Source organism: Dinoponera quadriceps, unplaced genomic scaffold, assembly GCF_001313825.1.
Source record: "Dinoponera quadriceps isolate SergipeBrazil2010 unplaced genomic scaffold, ASM131382v1 scaffold1266, whole genome shotgun sequence".
NCBI lineage: Eukaryota > Metazoa > Arthropoda > Insecta > Hymenoptera > Formicidae > Dinoponera > Dinoponera quadriceps.
The window spans coordinates 307,692-322,361 of record NW_014555494.1 but is presented as its reverse complement, the minus strand read 5'-3'; the positions used below and the strand labels follow the sequence as shown (position 1 = coordinate 322,361).

General features: G+C 40.2%; 1 protein-coding gene across 1 annotated transcript in view; it reads right to left on the bottom strand.

Moving 5' to 3' along the window:
• LOC106744501 overlaps nucleotides 1–14,670 on the bottom strand; it is a 45,896-nt gene that overhangs the window by 26,860 nt on the left and 4,366 nt on the right. The window contains exon 2 of the mRNA XM_014619343.1: nucleotides 4,219–4,600. Within this exon, the coding sequence (XP_014474829.1) occupies nucleotides 4,219–4,405 (187 nt within the window). The 5' untranslated portion in view covers nucleotides 4,406–4,600. The remainder of the gene's footprint in view (nucleotides 1–4,218; nucleotides 4,601–14,670) is intronic.

The following is a 14,670-nucleotide window of genomic DNA, read 5'->3' as shown; positions in this document are numbered from 1 at the left end:
TCAAGTAAATAGAAACATTAAATCCGAAGAAACCTTTTTCTCCGCGCGAAATGGAAATTTGTCCTGCGTAGAAGAGATTATCCAGAAATTACAATACAAAATATATATCGAGACAACCACTTTCTGCCGAAATGAAAATGCGATTTTTAATTGTTTCTCCCTTTTCTCTAATACGTACATGTAACTACGTGTCACTTCTCTGCAGAATGTTGATGTTAAATAATAGACATTTAAAGCCTAACGACGCGGTGCGTTTCTGAGATACGCCTAATAATCACCCGCGATATAATAAAACAACGTTTGCAAACACAAAATATAAACGTGTACCGTGATATTTCTAATTAGTAATGAGCGGCGGAGCGGACGTAAATGTCACTGCGAACGCAACCGCACGCGTCACGCTTGCGTCCGAACCGCAATTTTCCGCGACCAGTTTTAAGTTGTTTTTTTCTTTATGCATCGTCACACGTGCGTCCGAATTGCAGTTTTCCGCGGCTAGTTTTAAGTAGTTTTTTTTTTTACGCAATTTCGCAGCGACGACGCGTGAGAACAACGTTGCGTCTGAGGTAAGCAGCGAGGCACGGATTAATCACCGACGCGTTGAAGATGATGAGGACGCAAATGAACGTCGCAGAATCGGCGCACGGAAAAAGTCGGCGCGAACGTGTCTTCTTTTGTTAAGCTAACGAATAATTCGAGTTCGCCTCCGCCCGCCAGCGTAATAACAGGTCTCTTTCTCTCTCTCTCTCTTTCTCTGTTGCTTACGCAACTTCACGGTACCATCTACGGCGTGGTCTTAATTACGCTTTCGCAAGGAAAAATGACTGATGGTGGGGGGGGGGGAGCCGACGACATCGGACAAGGTAATTGTAACAACATCTATCTCGTGGCGAGCAACAATGTGAAAACGTCAAACGTACGTAATTGCAACGTCTCTTTTCAATTTTCCATCTCATTGGGCTCGCCGGTTAGATCGGTGGTCACGGGGAAAAAAATTGGAGAGGAAAAGAAAAAGGGAATGGTATTACATCGATTTTTCAAAACACGTGTTGCGTATCGTATAAATATTCAGGGCCGCTTCGGCTCCCGCGTTACGACGCGCGCGCTTTCTCGAGACGGCGGACGGAAGTACGGAGGCTTGACTGCTAACTTGGCAATTTAACGAGACGAAAAATGCAAATAAAATAAGAAAGTTAAAGTCTAATTAGAGTTTAACGTCGATATAACAGTGAATGTATTGTCAATATTTTATAATCCAGAAGTCTCTGGAATAATTCCTTCCCGAAATTTTAGTCCTACATTAAGTCTACTTAGTTCTACATAAAGTCTTCAAGCGAAAATGGGAATAATTTCCCATTTGTAGCATCAAAGGGGCACTAATAATGCTCATTTGATGCTACAAAGGTAATTTAGACCTCCCGGGGGAAACTTTAAAACTCTACATTAAGTCCTCAAGTGGAGAAGACGGAAATAACTTCCCATCTGTAGTATCAAAGGGAGCACAATGGAAGACTTTTGAAGACTTAATGGAGAACTGAAATTTCGACTTAGGTTATTTCATGTATTTCAACATAAAATTTTGCATGGTAAATTTAAAACTATGAATCATTCATCAATCTTGGGAGATAAATTCTCGAATTAGATTAATTTTTCTATCGTATCCTTCAGTTCTCTCAAGATTCTGTTATTCAAATTACTATTGTAACATTTTTATTTTTATCTTTGTATTTTGATTATATCTTTGTATTTTTGATTCTGTTATTCAAATTACTATTGTAACATTTTTATTTTTATCTTTGTATTTTATTCACACAAAGTAATCCCTATAAATGCATACTTTTCCGTTCTCATGATATCAAAGGGAAGTTTTTTCCGTGAATCCAAATAAAATAAATAATAACACTAGTGTTAAAAATAAATAATAACAATAATATTATAACTAATGTTAAAATAAATAATAACAATAATATTAATTCGGAAATTCATACGTTTTGGACCTGTTCCAGGCCATCTTCAATCGAGAATGTTCTTATAAATACAAAATAATGTCAAATATACACGCATTATTTCAGCTAACGTAAACAATAACGTAAAAATAACGTAAAAACATAAAAATAATGTAGAAATAACTTAAAAATATTGTAACAAATAGAGCCAATTTATCAAGTCGGACGCTCAATTGATCCTCGATGCTATCCGTTATACTAATACCTCAACATTTCGATGACATATGTACGAAAAAAGTAATACATGTCGACCGTCGCGAATCTAATATTCTTGGACACCTTTTCAGGAGGTGGAGAGAAGAACGACCGCCGAGTCCGAGTTCGTCCTGGAGAGATTTCCACCCTTCGCGCTCTCTTCCGAAAGCGATTCAGACGGAGATGCGGCCCTGGATATATCGGTGGTCGCGGGTACGCGTAAAATGTGGAAGGTAATGTCCCGAGTACCGAGAGAGGTTCCGTGCTCCCTTCATGCAAGTCGGTGAAAGTCGCTTCGAATCGGACCGACTATCCCCACCGGCTGGGAGATCGAGCGTCCGCGTTAATGTCGTTTTCCCATAGAACCTGTGCCCCCCTCCCCGTCGCTTCACCCCGGTATTCAACCCCTCTCTCTCTCTCTCTCTCTCTTTTTCTCTCTCTCTCTCTCTCTATCTATCTATCTATCTATCTATCTATCTCTATCTCTCTTTTTCTCCATCTATCTCTTCTTTTCTCCATCTATCTCTCTTTTTCTCCATCTATCTTTCTCTCTTTCTCCATCTATCTCTCTTTGTCTTTCTCACGTCACGCCTCCGGGGGACGACGAGCGAACTCTCTACGAAAATGCCTGACGCATTTCCGAAGAACGCGCGACATGGCACAGGTCGCACGAGCTATATCGAGAAGTATCGAGGGGAGTGGGGGAGGGGAGGAGGGGACATGTTCGCGTCTTCCGTGCTTTCAGTTTCCGCGTGCGGTCCCCACATTCCAGCGAAGGCTGCAGTTTCGCGTTTCGGGAAGCAGAGGTAGGCTCGAGGCTAATTAACTCTGCCCGCGCAATGTTCATTACGATCCCACCGTTTAGCGATAATTAACGCTCGGTTTTCTTTTATAACGGCACTCGATTCTCTACCCGTCGACGTTCGCTACCATCTACACCGCCGCCGCGGTGGTTTTCACATTCCATCGACGGACTGCAGCAGCAGCAGCGGTGTGTGTACATTTCGGCACCGCTAACGGAGAAAGTTATTCCGGACCTTTATCGAGCGCGCGGGGGCCTTTTTAGTCGTATAAATTGATATCTCATTTGATGTTACGTAAGCGCAAATCATATAGCGCTCCCTAACGCTCGAAATGTGAGATGCCTCGTGGCCGTAATTCCAAAAGACAGATTGACATTTAAATATGATTTTTGTTGTGGAACATCCCGCGCGTCGGATGAATCCGTAAAGTCTGGATATCCCGATAATTACGATCAGTCTTTCCCTGCCCGTTCTCCAAACGCGAACTCAGAATTTTAATTCCGTCATTTATATGTGATTACATGTTTACGTATTGAAATATAAATACTTAAAAAAAATATATGTATATATATTATATATATATAAATTTTTAATCCTTGAATTTAAATACGAATATAAATATAAATTTGAATTCTTATATTTGAATACAAATATATAAACATAAATTTAAAAGTAGAGGGTCAATAAATTTTTGTGCCCTCTCCTGATTCCCATTAAACAATTTTTTTTGTATTGTACGATCGTTACGGGAATGTCAAAAATAATCATTAAATGAGAGAAAAACTCGATCTAATGATTATTCTTGACATTCCTAATGATCGTACAATTCGAAAAAAAATTGTTTAGTGGAAATCGGAAGGGGACACAAAAACAACCTTATTGACCCTCTTTCTTTAAATACAAGTATATAAATTTAAATTTAAATTTATTAAAAATCAAACATTAAATATAAATTGTATAATAATATATATACAAATAAATATAAAATTAGAAAATATAAATTTCAATGTGTGTATTAAATAAATGTCGAGTCTCACACACACACGCACATACACACATATACACACGCGCGCGCGCGCGTGCGGAAAAGATTACTCCGAATCGGGAAGGAGACTAACTTTAAATTCCGAAAACGAAGATAAATGCCGCTCGAAACGTCTCGTTCACGAACGAGCGAAATGACGACGATGATTAACGGTCATAGGGACACTTACCTCGCGGCATACCGCAGGGTGCCGGAGTCCTGGCGTTATCCAGAAAGTCCAGGTCATACTGCCTAGCCTTCGGGAACGTAAGCGCCACATGAGCGCTTGTTGTTCTCCAGGACATCGTCATCAGCAGCAGCAGCAGCGCCAAGGACGACGCGAACGTCGTCGGTCGATCCGCTCTCCCTCGCGACATCTTGCCCCTTCTTCCGCGGGTGCGCGTCTCTGCGGTAAGTAGCCTTTGTGCTCGCTCGTAAAGGACGAAAAGGTCCTTCACCACGCGCTTCCGCGCTTTTCACCGGCGGTTTTTCCTCTCGCGCTCCTGAGACCCTCCTGCTGAGTCCTGCCGTCGACCGGCATGGGCGTCCAGTCGCTCCTGCCCGCGGCCGATCTGAAAGTCGATCGAGCGATGAACTTTGTTATTTACGATCGATCCTCGATCTCGATCGCCGCTTACGTCCCCGCGCGCTTTCCTCGAGGGGATCCGGATCCTGATACGGCGAAGGCGCGTATTCTTGGCGCGCGCGGATAAACGCGGCTGTCTGATTCTCACGTCGCGTACGCACTCGACGTGTCCCTCATGTTAAACGAGTAAAACTCCGGCTCGTGTATTTAACGCTAAATTCGTAGCGTGAAGACGACGACTCGACCTCGCGGAAGGTTTGCGGTTGCAAAAGATAATTGGAGGGTTCGGGAGACGATGACTGACAAGGAAAGTCACGTGGAAGTGTCTCTCGTCGATTCGCAACGGTCTCGAATACAAGTTACAGCAAAGCGGCGAAAAATGGGAGTCTCGTATTTTTTACACGTGCTCTCTCGCAAGTTTCTGGAGTTAAAAGGAGTCTTTCGAGGGAGATTTAGTAAAATTTTTAATTTATTTCAAACGTTACCTTTATAATATATTTAGAATTAGTATATTTGAAGATCTGCAAGGGAAGAGCCTGCGCACGAATATCATAGTGCAATCTAGAGGATTTCAATTTAAATTTTCCTGAAGAATAATCGTGTATGTATTTATATATTTTTCTTTCTCTTGTGTGAAAATATGTGTATAATCATGTTTGATGTATCAAAGGGATGATTTTCCCGTTTTTTAAATAAATAGATAAATAAATAAATAAATAAAATCGATCGTGAGCGAATATCTCCGAAATCGTGAGATGTATGGCCTGTATTAATAGTTATTATTTCAAACTTATTTCAAATCAGATACTCAGATTTTAATTCAGTTAGATTCGAGTTTTTCAGCTGAATAGCGTTTATAGATGTAATATACGATAGATCAAATATACGATTTAACTGAAAAGCTCGGATCTAACTTTGAATTAAAATCTGAGTAGGAGAGACCGGATCTGATTGTCACACTTTTTATGCATTGATTAAAAGAAAAAGTAATATTTCATAATATTGTGTACATCATAATGTAGCCACATATTTTAGGTAAAAGAAAAAAATATTAATCTTATACATATATTTATGCACAAAGAAGTTATTTAATTGTAAACAAGGTCGCGTAAATGTGACATCTCATATTTTGAGTCAATTGTCACATGTCTCATGTAGAAAAAACAAGACAAATAGTTTGTTTAAATGTCGTATTTTAACATTTTATTGAAATTCGTGAGATATTACAATATGTAAAGCTAACTTAAAAAAATTATATATATTTATATATTACATCATTAATAAAGAAACATAAATCATTTTTTTTTATAGAAACTTAAATGCGCCATTAAACTAACCGGATTTACTTTAACGACATTCGGCAATTAGTACGTGTACTTTCACGCACATGTGTAAGGAATATCCCAGCGTGACAACCAGACTTTTACCGATTTTGAATCAATTAATTCCAAACGTTTATTTATAAGAAAAGAGATTATATTTATAAATAATGTTGCAGTATCGACGAATTAAATACTGGAAGAATTAGCAAAGAGTATAATATTTCTTACAAAAAATGAAGAATTGCGATTGGTAATTTTAAAACCAACAGGGCATTAACAATAGGGACGAGAAAAAATTTACTCACGCATCCAATTGAAAAAAGAAAATGCTTGTAAATACCATATGCGATGCTTTAACTAGAAGTCGTTTCGTACATCCAATTAACATGATACAAGCAAGCTACATTATGAAGACGAATATTTTCTTTTATTTATTATGTGAGATATAAGCTTTGTGACTTCCGATTCGTGTGACCTTCAGACCCGGTCTTCCCTACTTCACATGAGACAAGGAGTCAAGTGACAACTATTAACACGGGCCATGAAAACGCGTTTTAGACGAAAGCTTTGTGACATTCGATGCTCTCTTTGAGAACGTGTGTTCAGATCTTATCGATATATGTCACTCTTCATAACACTTCTAAGATCTGCTTTACTTCGAAAGAGAGTTATATCAGCTTACTTAATTCTCATCCCGCACGCTTCAATTATCCGCCGGCTCTCGATCGCATAATCTTCCCTTAGAAGTGCAAGACCGTGTGGCGAAAGTTTCTCTTTTTCTCACGGTGAGGTGAAAAGTGGGATTTCTCGCATGAATCTGCCGAAATTTCGCGATTGGAGGACCGCTATTTCGGCGGACAGACGAGGAATTGCGCACGGTTCTCAGTAGAAGAGAGATTCGCGTGGGATTCGCGAACGGGTGAAAAGCGAAAAGTGGAAAACTCCCGTTGACAATTGTACGATCGGGCATGTCTGGTCGCGGCGTGTTAACTCGCCAGTTCACGGAGACGCGTGGGAAATGGCTTGTATGCGAAGGAGGATTCATGCGAGGAATCGGCTCGCGGGAAGAAGACGCACACCGTGCTGTAACCTTGCTGCAACTCCGCTTTATTCGCAATTATGCAATGCACCTCCACCTGCGACATTTAACGCGTTAATACGCGGAAAATCTCATCAGCCGTCATTGTGTCTCAGGACACGGAGAGAGACATCGCGATGAGAGATTTTCTATTTTCTTCATTCTTCATTTTCCCGAGCGCCGGCTTCGAGGAAGAAAGAAACGTTCACGCCCGTTGTGACGTCTGACTTTCTCCGTAAAATCCGTTGTCGGGAATTTAAAACGCACAGACGGGAAATAAAAATGATCGAATGCGAGTTGGAATATTAAAATATTGATAAATGGTTCTATTAGTGACTAGCTAAGAAATCACGGCTGATTTAGCGATGTATAAAATATCATTGTAAGTAGGATATAAATGTTGATTGTATATTACGCACTTGCTGAATAATTATTCGGATAAACGCACGCGGAGAATCAGCCTTCCACGAACCTTAAATCCTAGCAATGCAATTTACAAAAACCTCTGAAATCTTTTCTAATTAATACATTAAACGATAAATCATTACGTGATTCCGTTTTACATGTTGCGAAAAATACTGCTTTCACCGGAAGGAATATTTTAGATACGTCCACGGAATGTAACATAAGCGGATAAAAATATACCGTTGAATCAATGGAATTTCCAACAGTAGCATAATTGGAGTGAGTGGTTTCTTGATTCAATGGCTGATATCATAAAAACTACCACAGTGCATTATTGTTTCAATAATTAAAGTATTAGTTTCAATGATATCGCTATCGGGACCAAGATTTACTCCAATTACCGCGTGCTGTTGAAAATTTTATTCGTTCAACAGCATTTTTTCCGGTGTGTACGAAATCTCTTTTCCTTTATCTTATTAATCAATAAATCCATTCTATCAATATATATATATATATATATATGTGCGTCTGCGAGTACATTCATGAACACGCCGCTAATTCCGCCGGCAGCTCTCGACGCGCATCAGGTATCTGTTTCTTTGCACAGCTTTCGCGTCCGTTAATCGACGATGATGTACACCGGTATCCCAGCCGCGGGAACTTAATCATTGCAAAATAAACACGTAACAAGCGGATCAGAAGAAGACGTGCTCGCTCGGCGAGGCAAAAATGGGTGGGTAGGTGGATGGCGGCGGAGGTTGAGGAGAACGAGAGGAGGAGCGATGCACTTTTCCTCGACCCGCTATCGATCCTCGCGATCGTAACCGGCGCGAACGCGAGCCGGGATCTCGCGAATCGCATAATTCGAAGGATACCCGCGTTTTATGCACGGCCTCCTTGCCACCTCCGCGCCGTTTCCGTCGGCGGGGCAGAAGGACACGATGGAGAAGGAACGCTCGCTGAGAGCGGCTGTCGCGGTTAAACGGAGGGGAAAAGAGAGACCGTCTCGCGCTCGCACACGAAAAAATGTCGAACGATAAAATTATTAAACATCACTCGAGTCATCGCTCATCCGGGTTTCATTCTCTCTCTCTCTCTCTCTCTCTCTTTCTTTCTCTTCCTTTCTTTCCTCCTTGGCGGTTTGCGATGCTTTTTGCGAGAAGCGACAAATCGCGTCATCTTTAAACGGACGTGATGATGACTTGCGTGAATAGCGTGGTTGCGTTCATCCGAATTTTCTGAATGGCGGTGCGAATACTCCGATTAGGAAGAAAGGATCGAGCTTATTGTGCTTTAGGCTGCTCTTTCACGGTGAATCTTTCCACCGAATTTCAACGAAATTGCGAGGTAACGGAGCACGACTTTCCGCCCGCGACTTTCCGAGGAAATCTCGTCGGGTGAATTTCGCGAAGACTAATGCCTTAATATCGTCCTTTCCATTTCATTTCTGTGTTCCTATGGAGGAACAGCAAATTGATCTATCTTTAAAATTATTTTATCTATGATAATGATAGACCTAGATCTTGTTACTGAAGTGCAGTTTGGACTTTTGCCTTTCAGAAAATAATTTCATCTGGCCATCATCCATCACCTTGTCGGCGGTAAGTAGGGATGGAAAATAATCTTGAAAAACATACATTTTTAATTAATTAATTAATTGTTAATTAATTAATTTTAATTAATTGTCTCATCTTTTAAATTAATTAATTAAAAATAGCAAAAAATAAAAGATCGAAAAATCACTAATGAGATATTGTTTCTAAAAGTTCAAATCGTCAATAATGACGATTCCCGTTACAATATGATTCATCAGATATACGCCAAGTCACTCAAGAGTAGATATTCCGACTATTTTCCGGGGAAAACGGCTGGTCGGGAAATTCTGATTTTAGACTTTTTAGTTCCTTTGATCCCAATTATCCTAAACCGATAATGGATTTCATGTACAGAGGAAAAGATTTCTTTAAATTTAGTATTTCTATTTATTTGACTAAAATTTGTTTCATAGAAATAGCACATACGAAATATTATTTGTTTGTAAGAATTTTATTGTCTCATTCAAGAAAACTATTATTTAACAGAAGAAACGCTGTTATTCGAAATAATATCCTTTAACCAAATAAAATCTTATTTGGTTACAATAAATATGTAAAGTGAAACAATAATTTCTTTATAAGAAAATTACCTTTCGTTTCAAACAGATTTTTTATTTAAAATAAAGATACACATTCGTTGAAAAGTCTAACAATCGTACTTATTAATCGAAACATTAATTTCTTTGGGACAACATTGCCAGTGATGAAATTGGTTTGGATGCAATAAAATAGATTAAACCTGAAGAAATCTTTTTCTCAGCGTGGATCAATATTTTTGCAGCATGGAAAAACCGCCAAGACCAGCCTTGCGGCTTCCGTTTGGCTTAATCCACACGTGTGGAAATAACGAAATCAAGCGCAAAAGAGAGAGAAAAGAGGGAAATAAGGGGGAATGTAAATTCTCCATGACGAGGATATCACAGCGGAGATCCAATTTCGTAACGCGAATTCCTGCGGACTCGTTTATTTCTTGCGGCGTGGTTACAAGGCAGTACTTTCCATCGCGTATATTATTATTTACCGTGCATGGCGCGCTCATGAGTCATCGGAGCTAAGATACCGCCGAAGGAACGTGCGTGCGTCCGGATCGGCGGCGAACAATGGGCGCGCTGCAGCCGCCGGTAATTATCTCGTCGTTAGCCGAACCGCCTTTTTCACTCACCATGCGAGTCGCGGACGTGAGAAGCGGCCACCGTTGCGGGAAACGGTCGACCGATCCGTAGTCTTCCGAAAAATACACTCTCGATGATACTCGAGCGTGTTTCTTATTAATCCGATATCGATTAACGACGATTATCGCGAAAACGATATCGCGAATGCACGAGGACGTGTTTGACTCGTCGAGCATCTTTTGTTTCTTAACGCCCGATACCTGTAGAATGTCGCACAGCGTTTACGTGACAAATGCCGATTGTTCTCCTCGGTAATTTATTAACTCTGACAATAACATGTTAGACTTGCGCAAAGCCTACGCGGAAAAACAAATTAGTAGTAATTCAAAATTCATGTTCTCGTATATAAACAAGAATATATTATCTTATGTGAAGATAAAACTTGCTTATATATGAAGAAATTCCGGACAGTTCCATTAAAAATGTCATATTCTTGTTATTCAAGAATAATTTTCGAGAATTAAGGGGGAAAAATATTTCAGGTAGAAAAAATTGACGATGATGTCAAAGTAATGTAAAAGTAACGTTAAAACGACGAGAAAATGACTATCAAAATTTGCTTTTCGATCATTTATTCAACATTATGACGTCATCGTCACTTTTTGTTCTATTTAGGATGTTGTTCTGTTTTGTTATATCTAGGATTGGGTAAAAAGAACGATATCTTCAAACTAAAAATTGTGTCAGTTTGAAGATATCGTTCTCTTTATCCAATTTTTTCCTCTCAATTCATGAAAATTATTTTTAAATAATAAGGATATGATATTTTTAATGGAACCATATACAATTTTCCTCCATATAAGCAAGTTTCCATATATAAGCAAGCAATCTTCATATAAAATTATATATTCTTGCTTATATATGAGAATATAAATTTTGATACTCATTTTTTTCTCGTGTGTACTTGTTTTCTTTACCCTTTCCTTACCCCTCCTCTCCCACATTTTGTGCAAGTTATATCCTATTTCTACTCCTCTATTGCTTAGAAAAGAGAATTTGGTCCATGTGACTATTGCCAATCTGATCCAATGAGAAACTGGTTTCCTGGTGGTAAATATTCTGCACAGATAATAAGCAAAAAATAAATAAAAACTACTCTAATGAGCTGAATAATTCATAAGAGACTGAAAACACGATTAAATAATTCATTATTAAAATAAAGTAAACGGCGAAAAACACGATTTTTACCATTTTTCGTGACGTAAGCCTGAGAGAGCAACGATGATTGCTTTCCAGCAAGAGACACGAGTTGACATAAGTCTAGTCATTTCATCTATTATCCTTTTCTTTACCAAGTACGTAATAAAGATAAACAATGATCTAACTACACTCGTGCCGACTTTTGTCTCTTGCTCGAAAACAATCGATGTTACTTTAGCGTCGAGAGAGAGAGAGAGAGAGAGAGAGAGAGAGAGAGAGAGAGAGCAGGTGTTACTCTCAGGGTGAAAAATTCAAGTACCGACACGACGGCGCCTTTGCGTCGTCAAAGAGACCGATAAGAGCGGCGGACGTTTGTCGCGAGAGGACGTCCTTTCGCGTCAAACGACGCGAAAATATCGGCGAATTGGAACCACCTGCGGGGCGAGGAACAGAAGATCGCGAAGACGCGATGTCGCGGCATCGGGAACGAGCCTTCCCGCGAACGGATGACACATCCGAGCGACGTGTCGATGACGATGAACGGCCCTCATTCAGGCGTCGGATTTCCACGTGGGAAGCGACATGCGGGAGGAACACGCACGCACAGCACGCGGTATTGTTCCCCTGAACTGAAGGCGCGAGGGTATTTTAAGGAAGGCGTGATGGCGCCTAATTGGTGGAAAAGGAGGGAACAGGATCCGCGTGAAAGATAATTAGGGATCGCACGTTAAATCTGCGCGCGTGGAATTTTCGCCAAAGACGCTGGGAAAGCGCCCGGAAAATTCTCCTCGATGTTAAGGGATACTTAATTGCGTCGACGGAGAGGAGATTTTGCCGTCGTTACACTTCATTCGCAAATTTTCACATCGATTGCATTGCATTCATATCGAACTTTTCTTCGAGGAGATCTGTGGCGGGAGGGGGGGGNGGGGGGGGGGGGGGGGGAGATCTCAACGGGGCGCCGAAGAATGCCTAATTAGCGGGAGAAAACAAATTGGCGATACGAGTAATCTACAAAACTCCGAATTTAGCTCGCAACTCTCTCTTGCAAGTTTTGCATAAAGGAACTAACGAGAAGTTTAAAAACTGAAGATCTCTCTTGAGATCTTCAAATTGCTAAATTATCGAGGCAAAAAACTCTTTATCTCCCGACGTGAAAGTTAATCTGACACGCCGCGAAAATTACAAGTTTCTTCTCTTCTCGATGTCTGAGATTCGAAAAGTTTTTCCAAAATAAAGAGTTCGAGAATCCTCGACGTACACGGAGATAAGAGATCGCTCGAATTAACGTGCACGGAATAAAAAAGTTTCGCTCGAACGGCAAATTGTTTGTTAATAGAGTGACAGCAAAAAACAATTATTATACGGAAAAAGTAATTTTGCGAATCGTAACGAAACGTCGTTGCGACAGCAATAAAACATAATTGGCATAACTAAATTATTTTGCTGTCCATATATCCAGCAAACAGCAATTAATACTTTTAACAAGTCTTTCTGCTGTCCGGACAAATTTTGTTTGCTGTCACTATGTTAACAAACAATTTGTTTGTTGCTCTAGCAAAGTTTTTTTCTCCGCGTGACAGTGAACGAATCAAACGCGTTTCGGTTGAAGGGAGCAGAATTTTTCGTTCTGACCAAAAGTTAGACATTCCGCTTCCTTCGACAAAAACGCGGTCTGGTTCGTTCATTCGCCACGTTAATTTAACCAATCCTTTTCCGCCGTGCAGAGACGACCGGGTACTTCGAGCTGTCGCCACGCGGAGCGAGCAAGAATTCTCAGGCGCGCCGATGAAGTCGGGATGTTCCCGCTGATGATTTAGCTCGCGAGAAGTAAATACGCAAAAATAGCGGCTATTACCGGACCGTTCGGAACAGCACGCGAGGGGAGCCAAAGTGACAACCGATTTTGCATCGTCCAGGAAACGGACGATCGTGTTTAACAGCGCGGCGAAGCCGGCGCAAATAATTGATGAATCACATCGATCGAAGATAAAGTGCGCGTGGTGGTGGTGGTCGACGTGGAAAGAGCGAAAATTGACTCTCGGAGGCGCGTGTCTCTCTCTTCTCCGCTCATATCTCACATGGCGCGTCTTCATTAATGCGAGTCGTTATTTATTACTAATACGGATGCACCGGCACATTGGCGCGGACGCTGATTACCTCAGAATCGTGACTGAGCGCTGAGCGGCGGCAGAAGCAACGCGAGAGGAGGACGAGTCTGACGATACCGATTTGCACCGACATCGTGGAAAGACAACAAACAACCTACGAACTTTGACATTTGCGCGGATCACGGTCTCACGGTATCTCCGATATAAAATAATTCCGCGAACAAGCCCACACGACTGTATTTTTTAGAACAAGCGTGATTAATCCATACGACTTCGATTAGTCACCAGAAATTCCCGATCTCAGCCGGCTCTGAGGCACTGAGGAGAGGATTGAGCGATTTCGATGGGATCTCAAGGACTCGATCCATTTTTAAGTGTTTTCACCTACACCGAGGAAAAAGATATTTAAGAAATAAAAGCTGTTTATTCGATGGGTACTAATGACATATTTATTTAAAATCTACTTTAATAAAATATTACTATTTGTATTGATTTTTAATAAATATTTTATATAAATATTTTATATGAATATTTCTTAAAAGTCTAAATTATTTTATTTAAATTTAGAATAAAAATTGTTTTTACGAAAAAGTATAAATTTAAGAAAGTGTTAAGTAAATATTTTCTCATTTGAGGACAATTTTTTTCGGTGTAAAAGGTACATATATTAGTACAAGTAAATATGTTATTAGTATCCATCGAATAAATATTCTTTGTATCAAGTATCAAGAAAACCAGCGAGACCCGAAGAAACATAGGAACAAAATGACAAGTGGAAGAACGTGGAAATAGAAAAATAAACAAAATAAATGAAAAAAATGAAAAATAAATATGACTAATACAGAAAGGATATAAGCTTGAAGCTTAAATGAGCGGCTGGAAAAGCTGCAAATGAAAGATACGAGTAGAAAATATGGAAATTAATTTTTCACTTAGATAAATATAAAGACAATATAAAAATAAATGTAAGGATAATGTAAAGATGAATATAATATACAAGGCAAATATAAAGATTAATGAAAGTAAAGGGAAGTTTCGAATTTTGAATCGGAAAGAGAGAGAAGTTTTGCCGGAAGCCGCTTGCCGAGGGTCTGGAAAAAGAGCAGCCCGCCACTGTCCGCTCTTAAAGGTGCCTTCCAAATGCTGCGCGGGAGAAGGAGCCGCTGATCGTTCTCATTGATACATCAGGCCGCCGCGTGCACGACGAACGGCGTAAACGAACGGGGAGGGGGG